The sequence below is a fragment of the Rutilus rutilus genome, assembly GCF_951802725.1.
Source record: "Rutilus rutilus genome assembly, chromosome: 7".
NCBI classification, from domain to species: domain Eukaryota; kingdom Metazoa; phylum Chordata; class Actinopteri; order Cypriniformes; family Leuciscidae; genus Rutilus; species Rutilus rutilus.
In genome coordinates, this window is record NC_140221.1 from 26,249,583 (window position 1) to 26,268,826 (window position 19,244).

Here is a 19,244-nt window from a genome sequence, read left to right on the forward strand (position 1 = left end):
TCTAATTAATCACAAGGATGAAGGAGACCCTTAACTATTATACAACTTCTGAAGACTTGAAATATAGCATATATGGACCACTTTTATTGTGTTGTTTTTGTATATAGGTTGGAATAATTAAATAATTTTTGGGTCAACATACAGACTATATGTAAAGTAAACAGTCAGATAAAAAAAAATATATATATATATATATATATTCAGATTCAGCTAGCTTTATTAAAGCTTGATGTGCATTGCAAAACCATGACATGTTTGCAAAATGAACCAACAATATTTGACTTACAATATTTACTAGAAGTATAATTTCAACAATTTAACAATACATTTGCATGTCTACTGTTCATTTGTGTTGGTTGATGGTATTATGATATGCAGACAAGCAAATTAAATGTTTAAATGATCACTGACTGGTGTAACACCTACAGTAAATCGCAGTACACAAAGAACGTAATGTGTACAAGTGCATATATTTGTGCACATTATAACTTAAACAGTTTAAATGATGTAAAATTAAGCCAGTGTTTCTGTTCACACATTTTGGATGCCCCCCTTCAACTGTCTAGTTCATTAGTAGAGGCTTCAAGACCTCTAATGTGTGTATCAGATAAGAGTGACTTTGAAAATGTGCTGTGTTGGCGTTCCTTTTGTTGGGAAACGCTACCTTATACCACAAATTAAGATGTGAAAAAAAAAGTACTTAAGTGACTGAGATAGCATGAAAGACAAAACCACCTTAAAGCCAAAAATCGATGAACACACTAAACCATGAAAGCGATTTGACAACTCAGCTCTGTTTCTGACTATTAGATCCCTGCAGGCAAACAGACACACATCTGTTTAGTCATCAGTTGCTCTCTTGAGAACCTGCACCCACTCTTGTTATGTATCAAAAACACAGAAAACAAAAACGAACAGTGTTTTCAATGTCCCACTCGAACATGCCAGAGATCACACACACACACACACACACGCACACACACACACACACACACACACACACACACACACACACACACACACACACACACACACACACACACACACACACACACACACACATACACACACACACACACACACACACACACAAACACACACACACACACACACACACACACACACACACACACACACACACACACACACACACACACACGCACACACACGCACACACACACACATTTACACAGGCCTACACATACAGTATATGAATGTATCCCTGAGTCCCATAAGCACCTCCGTCAGCAGATTTTCCTCTAACTCATTTGGCATATCATTCTGCTTATTTTAAGTAATTTGGACTTTATTCTCTATTTATCACTACACAGACAGGACCAGTAGAATTTATTTCCAAAATTTCACTCATTGCATAGAGAAACTCCCTATAGCAACCTGATGTAAAGTGCTTTTCCTTAAATACACCGGTGTTGGTTCATGTGGGGATTAAACAAGGGATTAAACCCCTCAATATTTAAATTTTCTATTATTGTGTGCAGGCAGTTTGATTATTTTCAGAGCTAATTACAGTAATAAAGATGTTAAATGCCTTTATGGTTTATTTTTTTACTCAGGCACTAGGAACAAAAAAAAACCTAGGGACAAAAACATAATTTCCAAGTCATGAATTTTCATTTGTAATTGTCACCCTGCAATATCCCGTCAAAAAACAACGATTAACATAATTCTTTCATCATCATTCTCATCATCTCTGTTTCTCTGTCAAATTGTGTTTTAGAACTAAACACAGAGAAAAAAAAAAATACTGTAAATGACCTGTCAATCAATATTCACTCACTTAAATTATTTGACTCATTCTAGCTCAGTCAGAAAGAAAAATTACTAATCAATTTCTCAGCCAGTGCAGACTACAATATGCGGTCCTTTATCATTTCCAAACTCGCAAAATTACTTACTGAATGAGTTTTTTTTTTTTTTTTTTTTTTACATTATAATTCAAAGGCACACTATGGAATATTTCCCCATCTAATACAATTTCTCTGAGTGGAACTGATCAAACTTCATCTCTTCAGAACCTAATCATTATCAGAAGAAATGTTAAAAAAATGGGTGTAAAATGAAAAAGAGAGAATCATTATAATGATTCTCTCTTTTTAATTTTACACCCATTTTTTAAACATTTCTTTTGAAGATGAAGTTTGATCAGTTCCACTCAGAGAAAATGATGACAGTAACTGGATATAATAAAATGAAAATAATGCAAACATTTTGGCACAATTATATAAAAAAAAAATGCTATAATTGACAGAGATGAATCACCAGACCTTCCAAGACCAAAGGTTTTCCTTGATGGCTCTGCCTGTGAAAAACGTTCAGCTGAAATATCAAATGAAACAACAAACATAATCTGAACTGAACTGAGGTAAACAATATTAAACATTATGTGCATCAATGATATAACAGCTCCAACACTCACATGATGCAGTTCCCATAATCAGCCATAACAGTTTAGCTATCAAATGCAAAAGGTTTAGATAGTCCTTAAGCCATTTTCTTTTCAAAAAACATTTTATTGCAACTAGATGCTGTTGCAAAGGTATCTTAGAAAAGTGCTGTTACCAGGACCTGTTTATGTGCTTCTGATCTGGCACTGATGGTTTGAAAGAGCAATCTGCTGCACTCATCTCTCAAGAACGTCATTTAAACCGGCTGTGAGGAGAGAGTAGGATTCCAGGCATCAATATCTACATCAAATACAGGAATGCAGACAACAAATGTTCTTTTGACATTCAGGTCACATATATGCCTCTTCTTTAGTAACAAGCTCAGTGTCGTCCTTCCCTGATGTTCTGTGATGTTATCTCCAAAGAGGAAAGATTCTAAACTGAGAAATTCTTTTGCTTTCCTATTCTGTCTGTTGTTCTTTTCTTGTGCAGGACTGACTTAAGTAATCACAAGCTCCTCCAGCATAGATTTTCGTTAAGGCACGTTCCTTTACCTTGCACTACTTTTAAATGGTAGGCCTATGACAGACTAACACTACAAGATTTTAACCCTGATTTTCCGCAAAAAATCAGTTAATGGAGACTGCCGACAGAAGCCTGTAAAATCATAGGCAAATCAGTGCTCGTTCACATGTTTTCGAATGGTTAAAAGACGCGATCTGTGAGAAGCACTGATGTGTCAGCATGTTAAATTGATCTGTCTGCGATTCAAGTCTTGTAGTGTAAAATGTTTAACTGGAACTGACATCTACATACAGTTGTGTAAAGTGAAAAGAACATCAATCATAGGTTTATTAATCAAACTTTGAATGTTGTGTAGCTTATGAGCGCCATGAAGCAGACACGTCGCTGTACGTGAAGTGAGTTTACTGGAGTGCAGAATTGCTTAGCTTGTGCAAACATATCCATAATCAGGGGCGTAATTTGTGGGGGGGTTGGGGGGGACATAACCCCCCCAATATTTAAATCTATGCATTACAACCCCCCCAATATTTATACCATGATCACATGAAAAGGAGGCATACCCAAACTTCAACCCCCCCAATGTTCAAACCAAATCTACGCCCTTGTCCATAATGCAATGTTCAGATGCTTCCTGAAGCAAGGTGCAGGGCCCAGTGAGAGTTAGAGGAAGAAGGGCCCCCTCGGTCGGTCCATTCGCCACAGGGCCCTTTAAAGCTTGATTTTGATAGACTGTTTTGACAGAGCCATGGTGAGAGTCCCAGCGGTGCTACTTCTGTCCTGGTGAGCAGGTGAAAAACATCTTTAGCTCAGCTGGCCCACAGTGCACCACCATCTTCTCCTAAAAATGTTGATATTTTAGAAGTGCAGAGAAATAGAGAGGGTAGTCTGGAATCTGAAAACGCTGTAATAATCACGTTAGAGATTTGGAGCAGCTGCTCTGAGGGATCTTTCATAGTTAAAAGTGACCTTTCTCCTCTGCCCCAGCAGTGAACTCTCTTATTAATGTAATAAAACAAGCCTCTCTTTCTCCTTCTCCTTCTCTTTTTCTTTTTCTTTTTCTTTCTCTTTCTCTTTCTCTTTCTCTTTCTCTTTCTCTTTCTCTTTCTCTTTCTCTTTCTCTTTCTCACACACGCACACGCACACACCCACCCCCCCACACACACACACTTACTTTACTGTCAGAATGCTTTTTGTGGCTTTATAGGCTTATTATTTGTATAGTGCAGAATAGAGTGGACAGGAAGAAATGTGGGAGAGAAAGGAGGGTTGGAAAGGAGCATGAGCTAGGAGTTGAACGTGTCGGAGGGCTGCCTATTGCTTCGTGATATATACCTTATTTTATTACAGGATAGCGTCAGAACAAATACCGGCACAACGAATGGATTATTTTTTTTTGGTCTGGTAGTTACTTTTGAAGCTCTCTTCTTTACAATGTGTTTTCCTTGTCCTTGTACACCACGTAGTTCAACTACTGAAGCCTCACTTTGTAGAGAAGCAAAGGACTCATTCTTTAAGAAAATGTAAGTTTGTCTATTGTTTGTATGAACACTTGTATAGTACTTCTTCACCTAAACATTTTAGTTCTCTCATCATTTACTCAACCTTATGTTGTCTCAAACTCATAGGACTTTCTCTTCCATCACAAATTAAGATATTCTTATGGAGAAATTATGTCTGTTTGCCATTCGAATGGGGACCAAACCTTCAAGCTCCAAAAGAAACATATAAGTAAAGGACCATTAATCTAAGTCACCAGTCATTTAGTCTGATATCAGACCAAGGGACCACAAACTAGAGGCTGCAATTGCAAGATGTATGGTGAAAAGTGTTTGGTCTGTTCTCACTCAAAACAAATTCAGTTGTTTTAGAAGACTGGTTAAACCATGTGCCTCGTATGAATTTCCTTTATATTCCATTTACTGAATGTCTATTTTGGTGTTTTAAAAAGTTTGATTCCCCCATTCTCTTCTTTTGCATTGTAGGAACAAACAGACATTTCATCTCCATTTAAATATCATCTTTTGCATCATAGGAGTTTAAATCATTTGAGTAAATGATGAGAAAATGTATAATTTTATGACCTAAATTATTCCTGTTCTGAACAAAATAGGTCAATTGTCTCTGTAGAATGTAGTGCATTCCGTTTTTTAACTTATTTATACTGTCAGTCATCTTAAATAGTTTTCTTTACCAATAGATGCCTGCCACTCCTGCTGACCTTGAGACAATGGGTAACCTGCCTGTCACTCCTTGTTTGATCCTTCTTGGTAAGTATCATATTAGATATGTCTGCATTTTGTTTCACTAAAACAAAGCTCACACTCTAGACCGACACATAACTTTCTATTATCAGGAGAAGATCCACCTTCATGCTAGAATCCACTGACTTCAGTAAATTATCTAGTAGTTTTTGGTGAGGACATTTTAGATAATCAAAATTATAAACTGCAAATAATTTTTAATTGAAAATTATTATACTCTTATTTTTCAGACACTTTATTGGAATAAATCTCGAAAAGAGGGACCTGAGCTGCATGGAGAAAGGTTGTCTAAAATTACTTGGAAGATTATTAAAAAGACTTTAACCATCAATCCAAAAGTATCAAATTCTGATTTGTATTTTACAAACCATTTGTTTTATATATAAAATGAGCTTGTGTTCACTGAAGTCTGTTTATATATAAGAGTATATTTGTATTTTATAAACAGGTAAGGATTGTATTTATTGATTTTTTTTATGTATGTATACATGTATGTTGTATGCATGCCTGTTTTAGGACATACTGTATCCACAAACATGATGCAAAGTTTATCTGGTGTTGTATCAGAATAAAAAAATAAAAAAACATTCATAACTTGACTTTGTTCTTTTTTGTAATCCACATAGTCAAACGCTGCTGTTTCTCTTTCTGTAACAGTTTTTTTTCCCAATTGCTAACACACTAAAATGACATGCGCAGCACAATTATTTAAACTGACACACAGAGAGCGAAACCTCTTCTCAAGTCTCCAAAAGTCCAAACACATTTTCTGCTTTACACACATTTTGGAATTCAAAATGGCACTTTAAATGCACTGAACACGGTTCTCTGCAGACACAACAATCTGACATAAAGTCACATGTTTGCCATTTAAAAACACTGCCATTCAAAATGACACTACATGATACACGTGCCACCTGGCCAAACACCTCAATGGTTAATTGTTAACACTTCAATCTTTTTCAGTTTACTGTTTTTGTCAGCATATTTTTGTTCAGTCCAATGTAAATATATCTGCTGTGCATATGTTGCACTGACTTGTTTGGTGAGTGTTACTTGTGCCATTTCATGCAAAAGTTTGATTTTGATAATGCTATATGTAGTTTCGGTTGCAGTGCTTCATTTTGCAGGATATATTAGGTATTTTGCAATGTGGGTGTGTGGTTTTGTGAATTGTGTTAAGCATTTTGATAAAACCAGCCTAGTTTGCAAAATTGTGTGTTAGCAATTGGAAAAAACTGTAAACTGTAACGTGGTAGATCTGATCATTACATTTACATCCATGCATTTGGCAGATACGTTTATTCTGAGCAATTTATGGTGCATTCTGAATACACATTTTCCCTGGAAAAAACCTGCATCTGCCATATGACTTCTCAAAAGTATTTGAACTGCTGCTACTGCTTCTCCAAATGTCTAATTTGTTGTTTTAGGATGGACTAACTCTTTGCTTTTGAGTCTGGATGAAGCAACAAAGTTTCAATAAGATATTTTAAAGAAACACGTAAGCAGACACAAAGATTTGTTGAGCTGCAGCTCGTGTCTGGCTCCAGTCTGCACTCCACAGGAGCTAGGGTTAAACTTCAAACAACCAATCATAGACTTCAATGCAGCAGCTGAAAAACAAACAAACAAACACATTAACATAGTAATTATATTTAGAGCTCATTGACAAGATCACATTAACAACTAGAACTGTCGTTTTCCCACATTTGCTATTCCCTGCTCCATTTTCCTTTGGTTTTCTATTTTGACCAAAACAGATTGAGAAACTTCAGAAACAAACTCCGCAAATGAGTCTGTCCTCGATTATAAAATCCACTCACAGAGCTTGATATTTATAAACTGCTGATAATGCCACAAAGGGATATTTCACCCAAAAATGAAAATTCTGTCATCATTTACTCACCCTCAAGTCTCAAACTTCTGTGACTTTATCTTATCGGAACATATTTTGAAGAATGTTTGGAACAAACCTTTTTTTTTTCATGACCAGTGACTTACATTGTATTGAAAACTAAAAACAGAAACATTTATCAAAATTTCTTATTTTGTGTTCCACAGAAGTGATGACAATTATCCCTTTAAGACCAACAAGAGGTCAGCTGAGCAATACCATTAGATACACGCATATACAGTGAGGAAAATAAGTATTTGAACACCCTGCTATTTTGCAAGTTCTCCCACTTGGAAATCATGGAGGGGTCTGAAACTGTCATCGTAGGTGCATGTCCACTGTGAGAGACATAATCTAAAAAAAAATAAAAAATCCAGAAATCACAATGTATGATTTTTTAACTATTTATTTGTATGATACAGCTGCAAATAAGTATTTGAACACCTGAGAAAATCAATGTTAATATTTGGTACAGTAGCCTTTGTTTGCAATTACAGAGGTCAAACGTTTCCTGTAGTTTTTCACCAGATTTGCACACACTGCAGGAGGGATTTTGGCCCACTCCTCCACACAGATCTTTAGATCAGTCAGGTTTCTGGGCTGTCGCTGAGAAACACGGAGTTTGAGCTCCCTCCAAAGATTCTCTATTGGGTTTAGGTCTGGAGACTGGCTAGGCCACGCCAGAACCTTGATATGCTTCTTACAGAGCCACTCCTTGGTTATCCTGGCTGTCTGCTTCGGGTCATTGTCATGTTGGAAGACCCAGCCTCGACCCATCTTCAATGCTCTAACTGAGGGAAGGAGGTTGTTCCCCAAAATCTCACAATACATGGCCCCGGTCATCCTCTCCTTAATACAGTGCAGTCGCCCTGTCCCATGTGCAGAAAAACACCCCCAAAGCATGATGCTACCACCCCCATGCTTCACAGTAGGGATGGTACTCATCATTCTTCTTCCTCCAAACACGTTTAGTGGAATTATGACCAAAAAGTTATATTTTGGTCTCATCTGACCACATGACTTTCTCCCATGACTCCTCTGGATCATCCAAATGGTCATTGGCAAACTTAAGACGGGCATTGACATGTGCTGGTTTAAGCAGGGGAACCTTCCGTGCCATGCATGATTTCAAACCATGACGTCTTAGTGTATAACCAACAGTAACCTTGGAAACGGTGGTCCCAGCTCTTTTCAGGTCATTGACCAGCTCCTCCCGTGTAGTTCTGGGCTGATTTCTCACCTTTCTTAGGATCATTGAGACCCCACGAGGTGAGATCTTGCATGGAGCCCCAGTCCGAGGGAGATTGACAGTCATGTTTAGCTTCTTCCATTTTCTAATGATTGCTCCAAACGTGGACCTTTTTTCACCAAGCTGCTTGGCAATTTCCCTGTAGCCCTTTCCAGCCTTGTGGAGGTGTACAATTTTGTCTCTAGTGTCTTTGGACAGCTCTTTGGTCTTGGCCATATTAGTAGTTGGATTCTTACTGATTGTATGGGGTGGACAGGTGTCTTTATGCAGCTAACGACCTCAAACAGGTGCATCTAATTTAGGATAATAAATGGAGTGGAGGTGGACATTTTAAAGGCAGACTAACAGGTCTGTGAGGGTCAGAATTCTAGCTGATAGACAGGTGTTCAAATACTTATTTGCAGCTGTATCATACAAATAAATAATAAATAAATAATTGTGATTTCTGGATTTTATTTTTAGATTATGTCTCTCACAGTGGACATGCACCTACGATGACAATTTCGGACCCCTCCATGATTTCCAAGTGGGAGAACTTGCAAAATAGCAGGGTGTTCAAATACTTATTTTCCTCACTGTAAAGGTCAGAAGAAACACTAACGATTTTCTCACACTCACACACCTTTACTTAATCACAAACACACCTCAGTTGCACCTTATGGTTCAGGTGCTGCAATGCAATGAAAGTGAAAATTAAAGTCTTATTTTAGGCATTCAAGATGGAAAGTCTAATTATAATTACTATCACATAGAGAGGCAAAGGCAGAGAGAGAGAGAGGGAGGAGTGAAGACTGTGTTTCTCTAGGTGAGGTAAACAGAACAGCTGGTGTGTGTCTGTATATGAGGAGAGAATGTGAATGGAAGACTGTCTTTGTCAGACAGACAGGAATATGTGTGTGAAAGGATCCTCTAAATGAAGAACAGCATTTATACAGACAGAAACAGCACTTCCAATTTAACCTCAAGTAACATTTTTTATTTTCCATGGGCAGAAGAAGACAGAACCCAGAGTCTATGCAGCACTTATAAAGTATATGTTTATTTCATTCTGGAATGTATTAACTTCCACCGGCAAAAAACAAATCTAATGAAGCGCAAACCTCATTCAGAACAAAAAAGAAAACACCAAAGAAAATAAACTTTTGTGTGCAGCGATGTGAGGGGACTGACGTGAATGTGCAGCCTGATGATAGCTGAATAATTCTCTCGGCAGAGCCAACAGTGGCACTGCTCAATCAGACACAAACAAACACATGCACACTCACATAGTTACATTCTATGCTTGAGGAAGCACATCCACACATAAAGTCATACCCGAGACACACGGAACATAGTACGGCTCCGTGTTAAGGGTGTGAGTACATCTGGAACTGCTCAGAAGGGGCACTAATGTTCCTCACACTACAAAACATTCACACAATGAAGACATGTAGGCTGTTGTTAAATTAGTAGCGCTAAAGAATTAGTCTCTTTCAGTCGTTTCCTCTCCTCTTATCCAACTGAATGAGGGATGGGGAGGAGTGATATCTATGCAATAATCCCCTTACTGTCTTCTGTTTGTCCCTTTCTGAATGTCCATCTGAGTGCTCCGCCTCTTTTTAGGCTAGGCCAATCACTGGCCAGCTCCCAGATGGTCTGCTGGTTGTCTTAATAAAGGAGAGGAGTTCATTTTGCAATTGGCGTAGGGTATATATATGCTAATGAGAAGGCGAAAATGTCAAGATCATCCAGCCAATCACAAAGTAGAACAGGAACACTGGATACACGACCAGGGCTTTCCTATTGGCCGGTTGGCTGTCTGCAAGAAATGCTGTGGAGGCTGTGAATGAAACACACATAGAGAGATACGGATTAAGATCTCACTGAAATCCCCTAAAGACTGTGTGTACAAGAAGAAGACAATGAGCTGAGTGATCTGACTTCTGTGTCTCCACTCTCCACAGTTTTACTGGTACATCTAATCTTATTTTCTTCCTCTTTATCACTTTAGTAACTGGTTATTAAAGCAGAACTTGGCAACTCTAGCGAACTCTAGTCACTTCTTCGCTGATTTTCCATTTTGTTGTCGCATGTTTTCCCCACGAGCTCCCCCTACAGCTGGGGGGCGTATATTTCACAACACTGTCGTAAAAAACTCACTTCCGGCGGCCCCCTCTCTACCGCTGCTCATGTGCGTTTTGTTATGATCGGAGCAAGCCAACTGTATCGTGTGGAGCTATGTCTACCGAGGTGGGTAATACATCATACACATTATCATAGAACATTGACATGACGTAATGCAATTCGTGTTTCGCGCTCGTTCTCGCTTCTCACGAAACTTCCAATTTCTATCTTGCCGGGACGGTAGTCCCCAAGTTGCAAGGTTGGTTTTCCGCCTGGGAGCGCTGGGGGGAGCAGGGAAAGTCACCAATATAACCAGAACAGGTTGTTTAACCATCCAAATGATTTCTAGACAGTTTTATTAAGTTAAAAAAGTTACCAAGTTCTGCTTTAATAGCACTTAATTGATGGTACATTTGTAATTCATTAATTTGTCATTTCTCTGTGCAAAAAATTGCTTGTAATTTTACATTTTTTATCCTGCATTCCAGATATTTTACTTTTATTTCAATTACACACTATTATTTTATTTTATTTGTCACAACCAGTGTTTTTATTGATGACTGAAACTAAACCATAATAAAGCTAAAAATATTGTCACAGTATGAAGCTAAAAATAAACAAATATAAATCTTAGATTAAAAACTCTACACTACATATGGTATATACATAATAGTAAAATAACTATTAAAAGTTATTTGAACAAGAATATTTTTATTTTACATTTATTTGTTTATTTCGCACTGTGAGCCACTAAAGCCCCTTTCACACAGCGCTTTGAACCCGGGAAATTGCCGGCAAATTGCCAGAACGCCTTCTGTGTGAACGCAAACATGACCCGGGATTGATGCCGGGATCGATGCCGGGTTGGGGACCTAGTAACATTGCCGTGTTCAGTCCCGGAACGCGTGCTGTGTGAACAAAAGCCGTAATAATGCCGTGTCGTAGTGATGATGCTGAAGCCGGGATCGTTCGCCAGCTGTGAAACGGAACGTAATGCGCAAGTTTATGATCGAATCAGAGAAAAAAAAATGCACAAGCGTGGTTTCTCGAGTGAGAAATCGCAGCTCATAAGCAAACCTAAGACGCTGCTGAGACATTACATGTCACGTCGATGTCACGAGTCATTACAGGATCTGATTCCGGAAAATCACTCGCAGTGTGAATGAACCAAAATCAAATGAACCCGGGTCAAATCCCGGGTCACTTTATCCGTGTATTTTCCGGAATCTCTGTGTGAAAGGGGCTTAAATGTATGTTTTTTGCTCATGGGTATAAAGCACAAAAAACTAAAAACATTAAATTAGTCTACACAGCCCCCTGGTGGTGGCTGCATGCACTGCCGGAGGAGCTTGTTAGCCACACATGGATTCTAAACATTACAACTATAAACAGAAATCTGAATAATTTGAGTAAAACAATCTCAGGGCCTTTAGTCTTCTGTGATTGCTGAAAATAGGTAAATGATTTTGATTGGTTCTTACCAAATGTTGACCAGCTGAAGGATGCGGTGACAACTATAAGACGGGCAGCAAAACCGATGATGCCTGTGCCCCCCAGAAGAACGATACGGCAAACGATCATGGCCACAGTCAGAGGAAGAATACAGTACCCCAACACACACAGACTCTGGAAAAATGATCTGTACAGACAAAGAGAGAGTAAGACAGAGATATGGACAGAAGGAATGACATTGCTCCAGTAATGTGCTCAAACATTAAAACAGCTAAAATGAGTATGCACTGTAAATTGTCTAGAAGCTGATGAACATTTATCAAATTCAGAAAACTAATGTTTCTAATAAATGAACAATCAACAGTTACTGTGGAAATGACTAAGAAACTTACAAGTGGACGTTTTCCACTAGAAACAAACATTGATGTATTATTTTAATTTAATACTGTGAAGCTGCTTTGATACAATCTGTATTGTGAAAAGTGCTATATAAATAAACTTGACTTGACAAGTAAAAGCTACACATAACAGTAGCTGACATTCTGAAATTTATCACAGTTAAAAAAATATTGGTGGAAAAAAATTATTAACTTCCACAGCTTGCGGAAAGTAAGTAGTTGATATGGTGATATTTTGCAACCCTAAGTGCCCAGCGTTGCAATTTTGGGATGTTTTCCAAATTTTGACTTCCTAAAGCTATATTTAAGAGTGAAATAATTATGAATATCAATGCTTGGGTCTCTTGAGGCCTAAACAAAACAATTGATGTCACTCACACTCTGTTCCCTCCATTGTTCAGTGGCATTAAACAATCAATTCTCTTGGATCTGGTTGACTAGCTCTCTTTTCTATGCCTAATGATGAGACAAATTCCCTCTCGTAGGTACAGATGCCAGAGCACAGGCATCAATTTGGTTTGGCCTTAGAGACTCTTTAATACGCATTTTAAATTACTAACTAAAAAAAAATGTACAATGACAAAACAGCACTAAATTCACACTTCCTCCATTGTGAAGATGTGAGGTGCTTTTTTGTGCATTTAAGAAAGCTTCAACCAAGCTAATTAATTACCTAGACTGTAGTGTAATCTGTGCCGCCACAGTTTCATAATGAACCGAAAATATTTTAAAACTTCTCATAACAACATAAAAGGTCTCTAATGTTGTTTTGTGCCATTGCTTTGGCAAAGTATCTGCCAAATTAACTAAAATCAAAAGCGTGATATGACTATGCCCCCGGACCCCCCTACAGGAAACAAGGTCCATCCACCAGTCTCACAAAATCCTGCGGGAAACACTGAAATATAAATGAAAATCTGACTGTTTACTCACATAGTTCCTCCCAGGAGTTTGGAGTTGAGGGTGATGATTACAGAACCAAACCAGATGATGACAAAGACTTCTGCAAACTGTGGTCTGCCATCCTCCTCACTGTCAGCAGACCCACTCTGCAGCATTCTGAGACAGAACATATTATTATAAATACAATACATTTGCTGGAGTCATAGTGACAATGGTTCTGACTAGGACTAGTCAACATTACTACTCACAAGGCCAGAGTCACACAGAGGATAAGAGGTCCCCATAAGTCCCCTAAAAAGTACAGAACACATACACTCCTTAAGATCAAGACAGCTGAAGAACATGTAACATTTATAATAATAAGTGATCATAAATGGGGCGCATCCTTTATGTAATCTATGATTGTGTCATCAGAAATGATGGACTCACAGTCTCTGAGTAGTGCAGAACTTTTCTTGGGGTACATAACATGGACAAACTTTTGTCCAATGGCTCTTAGATCCCTCAGCTGAGAACCACAAACAGAGAAAAGAGAGAATAAGAAACGTTGCTTAAACTCAAACAGAACTACTCTTACATGTGCAAGTGTATAAGTGTATATATATATATATATATATATATATATATATATATATTTAAAGTAATTTTGTTGTGTGATTCTGTCATTTTTATTTGTTTTAAAAAATATTTCTATACAGGTTTAATTCATTTTTATTTCAGTTTAAGTCATTTTAGTACTTCAACTTAAAGTCAGTCATTTTATCCCTTAAAACTAATGAGCTCATTGTTTAAATTAATACATTAAATTAATACATTGTTTAAATTAATTAGATTTAATTAAAAATTAAATTTTTAATTTAAAAATTAATTAATTTACATTATTAGCTAACCGTGTGATGAATGTACATTTCTGAAATACATAACTTGGACACAGTCACGTCTGATAACAGATCACTCTAAATTTTAATGTAGACATGCATTTTCTGTAAAGCTGGTTTGAAATAATAATGTTTTGTGAAAAGCGCTATACAAATAAATGTGAATTGAATTGAATTAAAAAACTCATCTTTGATCACCAAAACTTCACTAAACCCTTGCTTCATTAAATATGCGCGGACCCATGAATATGGAAATAAGCTCCGCCTCCACTCAATCACACAAGCTCAGAATACCTGATTCACTCTGTCAACTTTACTGTAGTAAAAGCAGCACAGTGACAAGTGGAAATACTGGTTTAATTCAGCCATATATGTTTGAACCAGAAACTGATTCAGAAGAAGAAGTGGAAGAGTGAATTATACAGGCTTCTATACAAGTCGATGTATCAGAATGGTAATGCGTTTTATGTATCGCTCTTAACAACGTCGGGTACATAACGGTAATTATTATGATTAGCCTTTTGCTTGACTACATTATCAAACAGATAACAATGTGTTGCTAATGTTACACAAACCATGTTCCCGTTCGCTATCTCAGTCTGCCTTCTATAAATCAGTATCTTTAGAAACACTTTGAACAACTTAGAACATCAGTGTAGAAAGGCATATAGTTCATCATAACATCATAATATACAACATATTCACAATTTACCCGCTATATTGCTAAATGTACCCGATTTTTCATATCAACAGAAAAATATACCGGGATAACCTGGCTTCTCTTAGGACTCCCCTGCTTCGTACAGCACAGCAATGATGATTTTCTAAAGCCCGCCCGCACGTTGACGTGACTGGTAATGACATGCTTGTGACGTTGAGGACTGTGATTTCAAACCGCGTTTCTGAGACTGTCTTTGGTTCACTGCAGTTTTAAGGAGAAAATACTCAGCAATGGTGTAGACTTATGAGTTTGCACATGGTTTGTCTTAAAGCATATTAAAAACACCACATAGACGATAAAAACTTGATTTTCACCACATACTTAAACATATTTATTTCAGTTAGTTGTCAAAGCAAATTTTTTTATTTTAATTTCAAGGTTTTCATCTAGGCTTAATATTTATACTTTAATTTATTTCAGCTTTATTTTATTTATGACAAATAATATTTAACAGTTTTAGTTTTATTAAACAAATTACACTGGCGCAATTAGAATTGTTTTCCTCATTACATTTATCCACACAAAATATTTAAACGTGTGCATTGCCCATCCATATATGCCAATATATCACTACCCTGTAACAAAAAGTTTCACTTACGATAGTGTCTTTGACAGGCTCATCCAGCGTCGAGAGATCATTGTCAGCATTCTGCGAGCCCACAGGCACAGATATATCTCCCTCCACTGGGATGTCCTCTGAAATTGAGATGTCAGACAAACCTGCAAACTGACACATGAAGAATGACCGTTTAAATTATTCATGGCATATATACCCAAAACACAAGTTCATGTTTATCTATGCCAGTGATTCTCAAAATGTGATTCACTGGTGGTCCATGCAGGATCTATAATGGGCTGTGTGTTGTTGACTGACTAATAGAGGAAAATAAAAACAATTACAATTAAAAGAAAGCACTACTAATTGAATCAACTCATTAATAATTGAGCTAAATATGTGATAAAGTGTTTGTTTTCTTCACAATAAGTGACAGTTACTGTAGCAAATGAATAGTCTCAGCTCATATTTATTAGGAAAAGAAGCATTTAAGTTGATTTCAATTAATCAAGAAGAAAACAATAGTCAGGCAAATTAATGGTAGAAGTAGATTATAAATTATGTAACTTACTGATGATAATTTGTACACTAGGCCTATCTCTTTAAAACTTCCTGTCCTGAAAAAGGACACAGGTGACAGGGATGTGCTCTTGACCTCAGGCTCAAGAAGAATTTTTAACTCAGTAAAACCTATTGTAATGCACTGAAACCTCATTTCAAGACCCATATGATCACAGGAAATACATTTACCAAGCAGATATTTATTTATAAACATATATTTATTGCGAGGATTAACCCCTTGAGATGAAACATCTCGTTTTCGAGGGGGTCCTAGAGGAGATATAGACCGTTAAATAACCAATAAAGAAATGTAAACATCTCTGTGTCGAGATCGTTAAATGAGAAATAAGGATCAAATGAAGGAAATATATATCATTTCTTGATTGGAGTCTAGAACTAAAGTCTAAGTTAAAATCTCTGCACTTATAAAGCGAATAAATAAACATTTAAAATATTTATAGGAGAGTGGCAGTCAGACAGTCAGATAGCAGGTGTTGTTCCACTCTCACTGGTTACATAGTTTGGTAACACTGTACGATAAAAGGCGTAAATTAATCCTGTTTTCCGCAAAATCAGCTAATCTATCAGTATGGTAATTTGGGTGATGTTTTACTAAGGTAACGTTAGTAAATTTGTCCTGTTGTGCTGAGAAACGACCATCTGCTTTTACACGTAAGTTATTACCCCAGCAGAGCTTTACTGACACATTTACATTACATTACCAAGCAGTACTCGGGATCGGTTTACCATACAGACAAAAGTTAAAACGGTGGAAAAGCTGACAATGTGTTTTAAATCTGTTTTAAAGCATGTTTTGTCTCTTACCAGAGGCTTGCTAGACTCATCTACTTCCGCCATCTTTACACGGATACGGATACGTCATCGGGAGTGTGACGTCAAAAACGCCAACATGCCACTATGCAGATAATAATAATAAAGGTATGAGGTGTCTATGTTTATTTAAGGAAAAGGTACTCTTTAATTTTGTTTTTCATTTTGAAAATGTATTTTTTGAATATTTAAAGTATGATAACAATACATGTTTCCAATTGTATTGTAAACAGTGCGAATTTTAAAAATGTAATTTTATTAGTCAGATTTCGCATTCATAAGTTTAAGTTTTCTAACAAAAAGCCCCTTTTCTCAGTATTCCTTAAATAATTTGAAAATGACTTTTTTACTATTCAATATATTAAGCTATTAAGCTATTAAGACAAAATATTTGATTGATACAATAAAGGTCTTGTATTTTTGTGAGTTTTTAAAAAATATATAAATATATATATTTTTTTTAATGTGTTTTCTTTGCTCCCCTGGCTCCAAAATTTATATTGTATTGTTTTGTTTTTTAAAGCATTAATAAAAAATAATAAATAAAAAAATGTAAAAAAGATAATAATAATAAATGTCGTTAGTCTCTGGTATTATGCCCTATGTTTTAAACTGATCAAAGCTTTGAAATCATATTAACACAGTTTGAAAAATGCCTTGTGAATGTATGATCAGAAGAACAGTGTCTGTCTCTTTAAGGGTCGGAGTCAGTGTGGGTTTAGAAATACAACGTGCGGGTAGAATGACAACTAGCATGACTTTGAATTATCAAAATAGGCGAGGCTTTGGCCCGGATGTTTGTCTTTACTTGGACAAGCACGATGGATCAACATAATATATATTTTTTTCTATTTTAATTATTCGCTGTATATTTCAATGCAATGGCTATTAAGTGTCTCCCCCCCTCCCTCAGATCGCTGCACACGTGCAACGTTAGCGGCATGTCACGTGGTGAATGTTACTTTTTCTAGCGCCGCTCAGTCTAGACCAATAATAGTCGTTTATGATTGCTTGAGAGTGCGTTCATTAATACATAATTTAATAGTGATGGTAGAGGCATGTTTCCAATTGTATTGTAACTACCAATGATTGCAAATAATAGATTTGAATGATTATAATTCTCAGCCTATAAATGTCTGCAGCAGTACAAAATACATCCTGAGATTTAAATGTAGTTCAATAGAGGATTTCCTTTTGTGGGCCCTCATGCGCCCCCCAGAGGAAGAAAGCTGTGTGTCCCAGAAAAGTAATAGTTCTAGCTGCTAACTAGTGACATTTGCCGCCCAATGATGTGGGAGTGCTCAGAATGTAGCCCTGCCCGCGTTTGTCAGTCCCTCGGCTCCCAAAACAAGGAAAAGTATTGAAACACAAATACTTTATCAGCACTTTTAAGTTTTAGCCTACTTTGCAACTCAAATTGACTTAGTCTCTTTTTATCAATACCGCGTGCACACGTAGACAGTCACTACCGGAGCGTTGGATTATTGTTTTTATAACTGCATATCATACGATATGTCAAATATGGGGAACTTTATCGAAACCGATTAAGTTACTCGAAATCAACTTGATTAACACAGCCGAGTGATCAAAAGGCACGTCTGTCGTGGTTTGTTTGTGTACTTTATTGACAACAAAAGGCCGGTTATCATCGTTGATCATTCAGAGGTTGAGAATGGGGCATCCTCCACTGGAGTTCAGCGACTGCTACTCCGACAGCCCAGATTTCAGAGAGAGACTGAAATGCTACGAAAACGAGCTGGAAAAATCCAACAAGTTCCTAAAGGATGTAATCAAGGACGGGAACAGTGTGATCAACACGATTAAAGGTAAAATGGTCTTTTACAGCAGCGGTGGTGGTGCTCTACGCTGGGGGGAGGAGGTGGATCGAGGTCTCCGCCTTTGCAAAGCCCTGCAGATGAACAAATACGCACGACATCAGTAGAGAATTTGGTTTTACTCAAAGGAAAAATTCCTTTCATTCCTGGAAGCCCTACGATTCGTAGGGCTTTTTGAAAAAGCTTTCACTTGCAGGTCACTGGTTGGTTTTTAAGGGGATTATGAATTGTAGAGGGGAGGGAGTGATCTGGCAGATGGTGCGCACCTCTCAGAGATGCTTCTGGCAAGCTCTTTCAGGAGACGGTTGATTTTATTTATAGCAGGGAACTTCAATTTTACAGATTAGTAAATGGAATTAAACTGGAAAGTGTGAACGTGCCAACAAGATGATTGACTGTGAAGGGAGAGCCAGTACTCATATGAATTACTATCAGTGCATGCTTATCACTATTCTGCTGATCTCATAGAAGTGAGGCTCTTTGCATCCTCGAAATGGAGGAGAGAGAGAGAGAGAGAGGGAGAGAGAGGGGAGATGCAGGCCGTAAACTATCAGTCTAAGAAGCATTCCTTTTCACAGCCATACACCACAATAGATGTTGCTAAAGTCTCTCTTCCTCCTTCCTCTTCTTTTGTTCGGCTTATCTCGGAAGTGCTATAAAGCAAAAAAA

The 19,244-nt window shown here is 37.3% G+C and overlaps 2 protein-coding genes across 3 annotated transcripts in view; one reads left to right on the forward strand and one right to left on the reverse strand.

Moving 5' to 3' along the window:
* Positions 1 to 9,348: 9,348 nt before the first annotated feature.
* Positions 9,349 to 16,816, reverse strand: yipf6 (Yip1 domain family, member 6). Its single transcript, XM_084414354.1, has 7 exons — positions 16,735 to 16,816; positions 15,391 to 15,519; positions 13,623 to 13,701; positions 13,442 to 13,484; positions 13,224 to 13,349; positions 11,922 to 12,079; positions 9,349 to 10,156 (listed from the first exon to the last, which is right to left on the reverse strand). Exons 1-7 carry the CDS (start codon positions 16,765 to 16,767, stop codon positions 10,035 to 10,037), a joined length of 690 nt encoding a protein of 229 aa, XP_084270480.1. The 5' UTR covers positions 16,768 to 16,816; the 3' UTR covers positions 9,349 to 10,034.
* A 1,208-nt stretch (positions 16,817 to 18,024) lies between these two features.
* Positions 18,025 to 19,244, forward strand: part of ophn1 (oligophrenin 1) — a 38,906-nt gene continuing 37,686 nt past the window's right edge. For both annotated transcript variants that reach the window (XM_084414358.1, XM_084414359.1), the window contains exon 1: positions 18,025 to 18,566. In XM_084414358.1, coding sequence (XP_084270484.1) covers positions 18,413 to 18,566 — 154 coding nt within the window. In that variant the 5' untranslated portion in view covers positions 18,025 to 18,412. The remainder of the gene's footprint in view (positions 18,567 to 19,244) is intronic.

Coding starts and splice junctions, on each gene's coding strand:
- yipf6 (XM_084414354.1), bottom strand. CDS start 16,767: ATGGCGGAAGTAGATGAGTCTAGCAAGCCTCTG. Junction 13,485..13,622: donor TTCTGCACTACTCAGAGACT/GTGAGTCCATCA, acceptor TGTACTTTTTAG/GGGACTTATGGGGACCTCTT. Junction 13,350..13,441: donor CTCTGTGTGACTCTGGCCTT/GTGAGTAGTAAT, acceptor GTTCTGTCTCAG/AATGCTGCAGAGTGGGTCTG.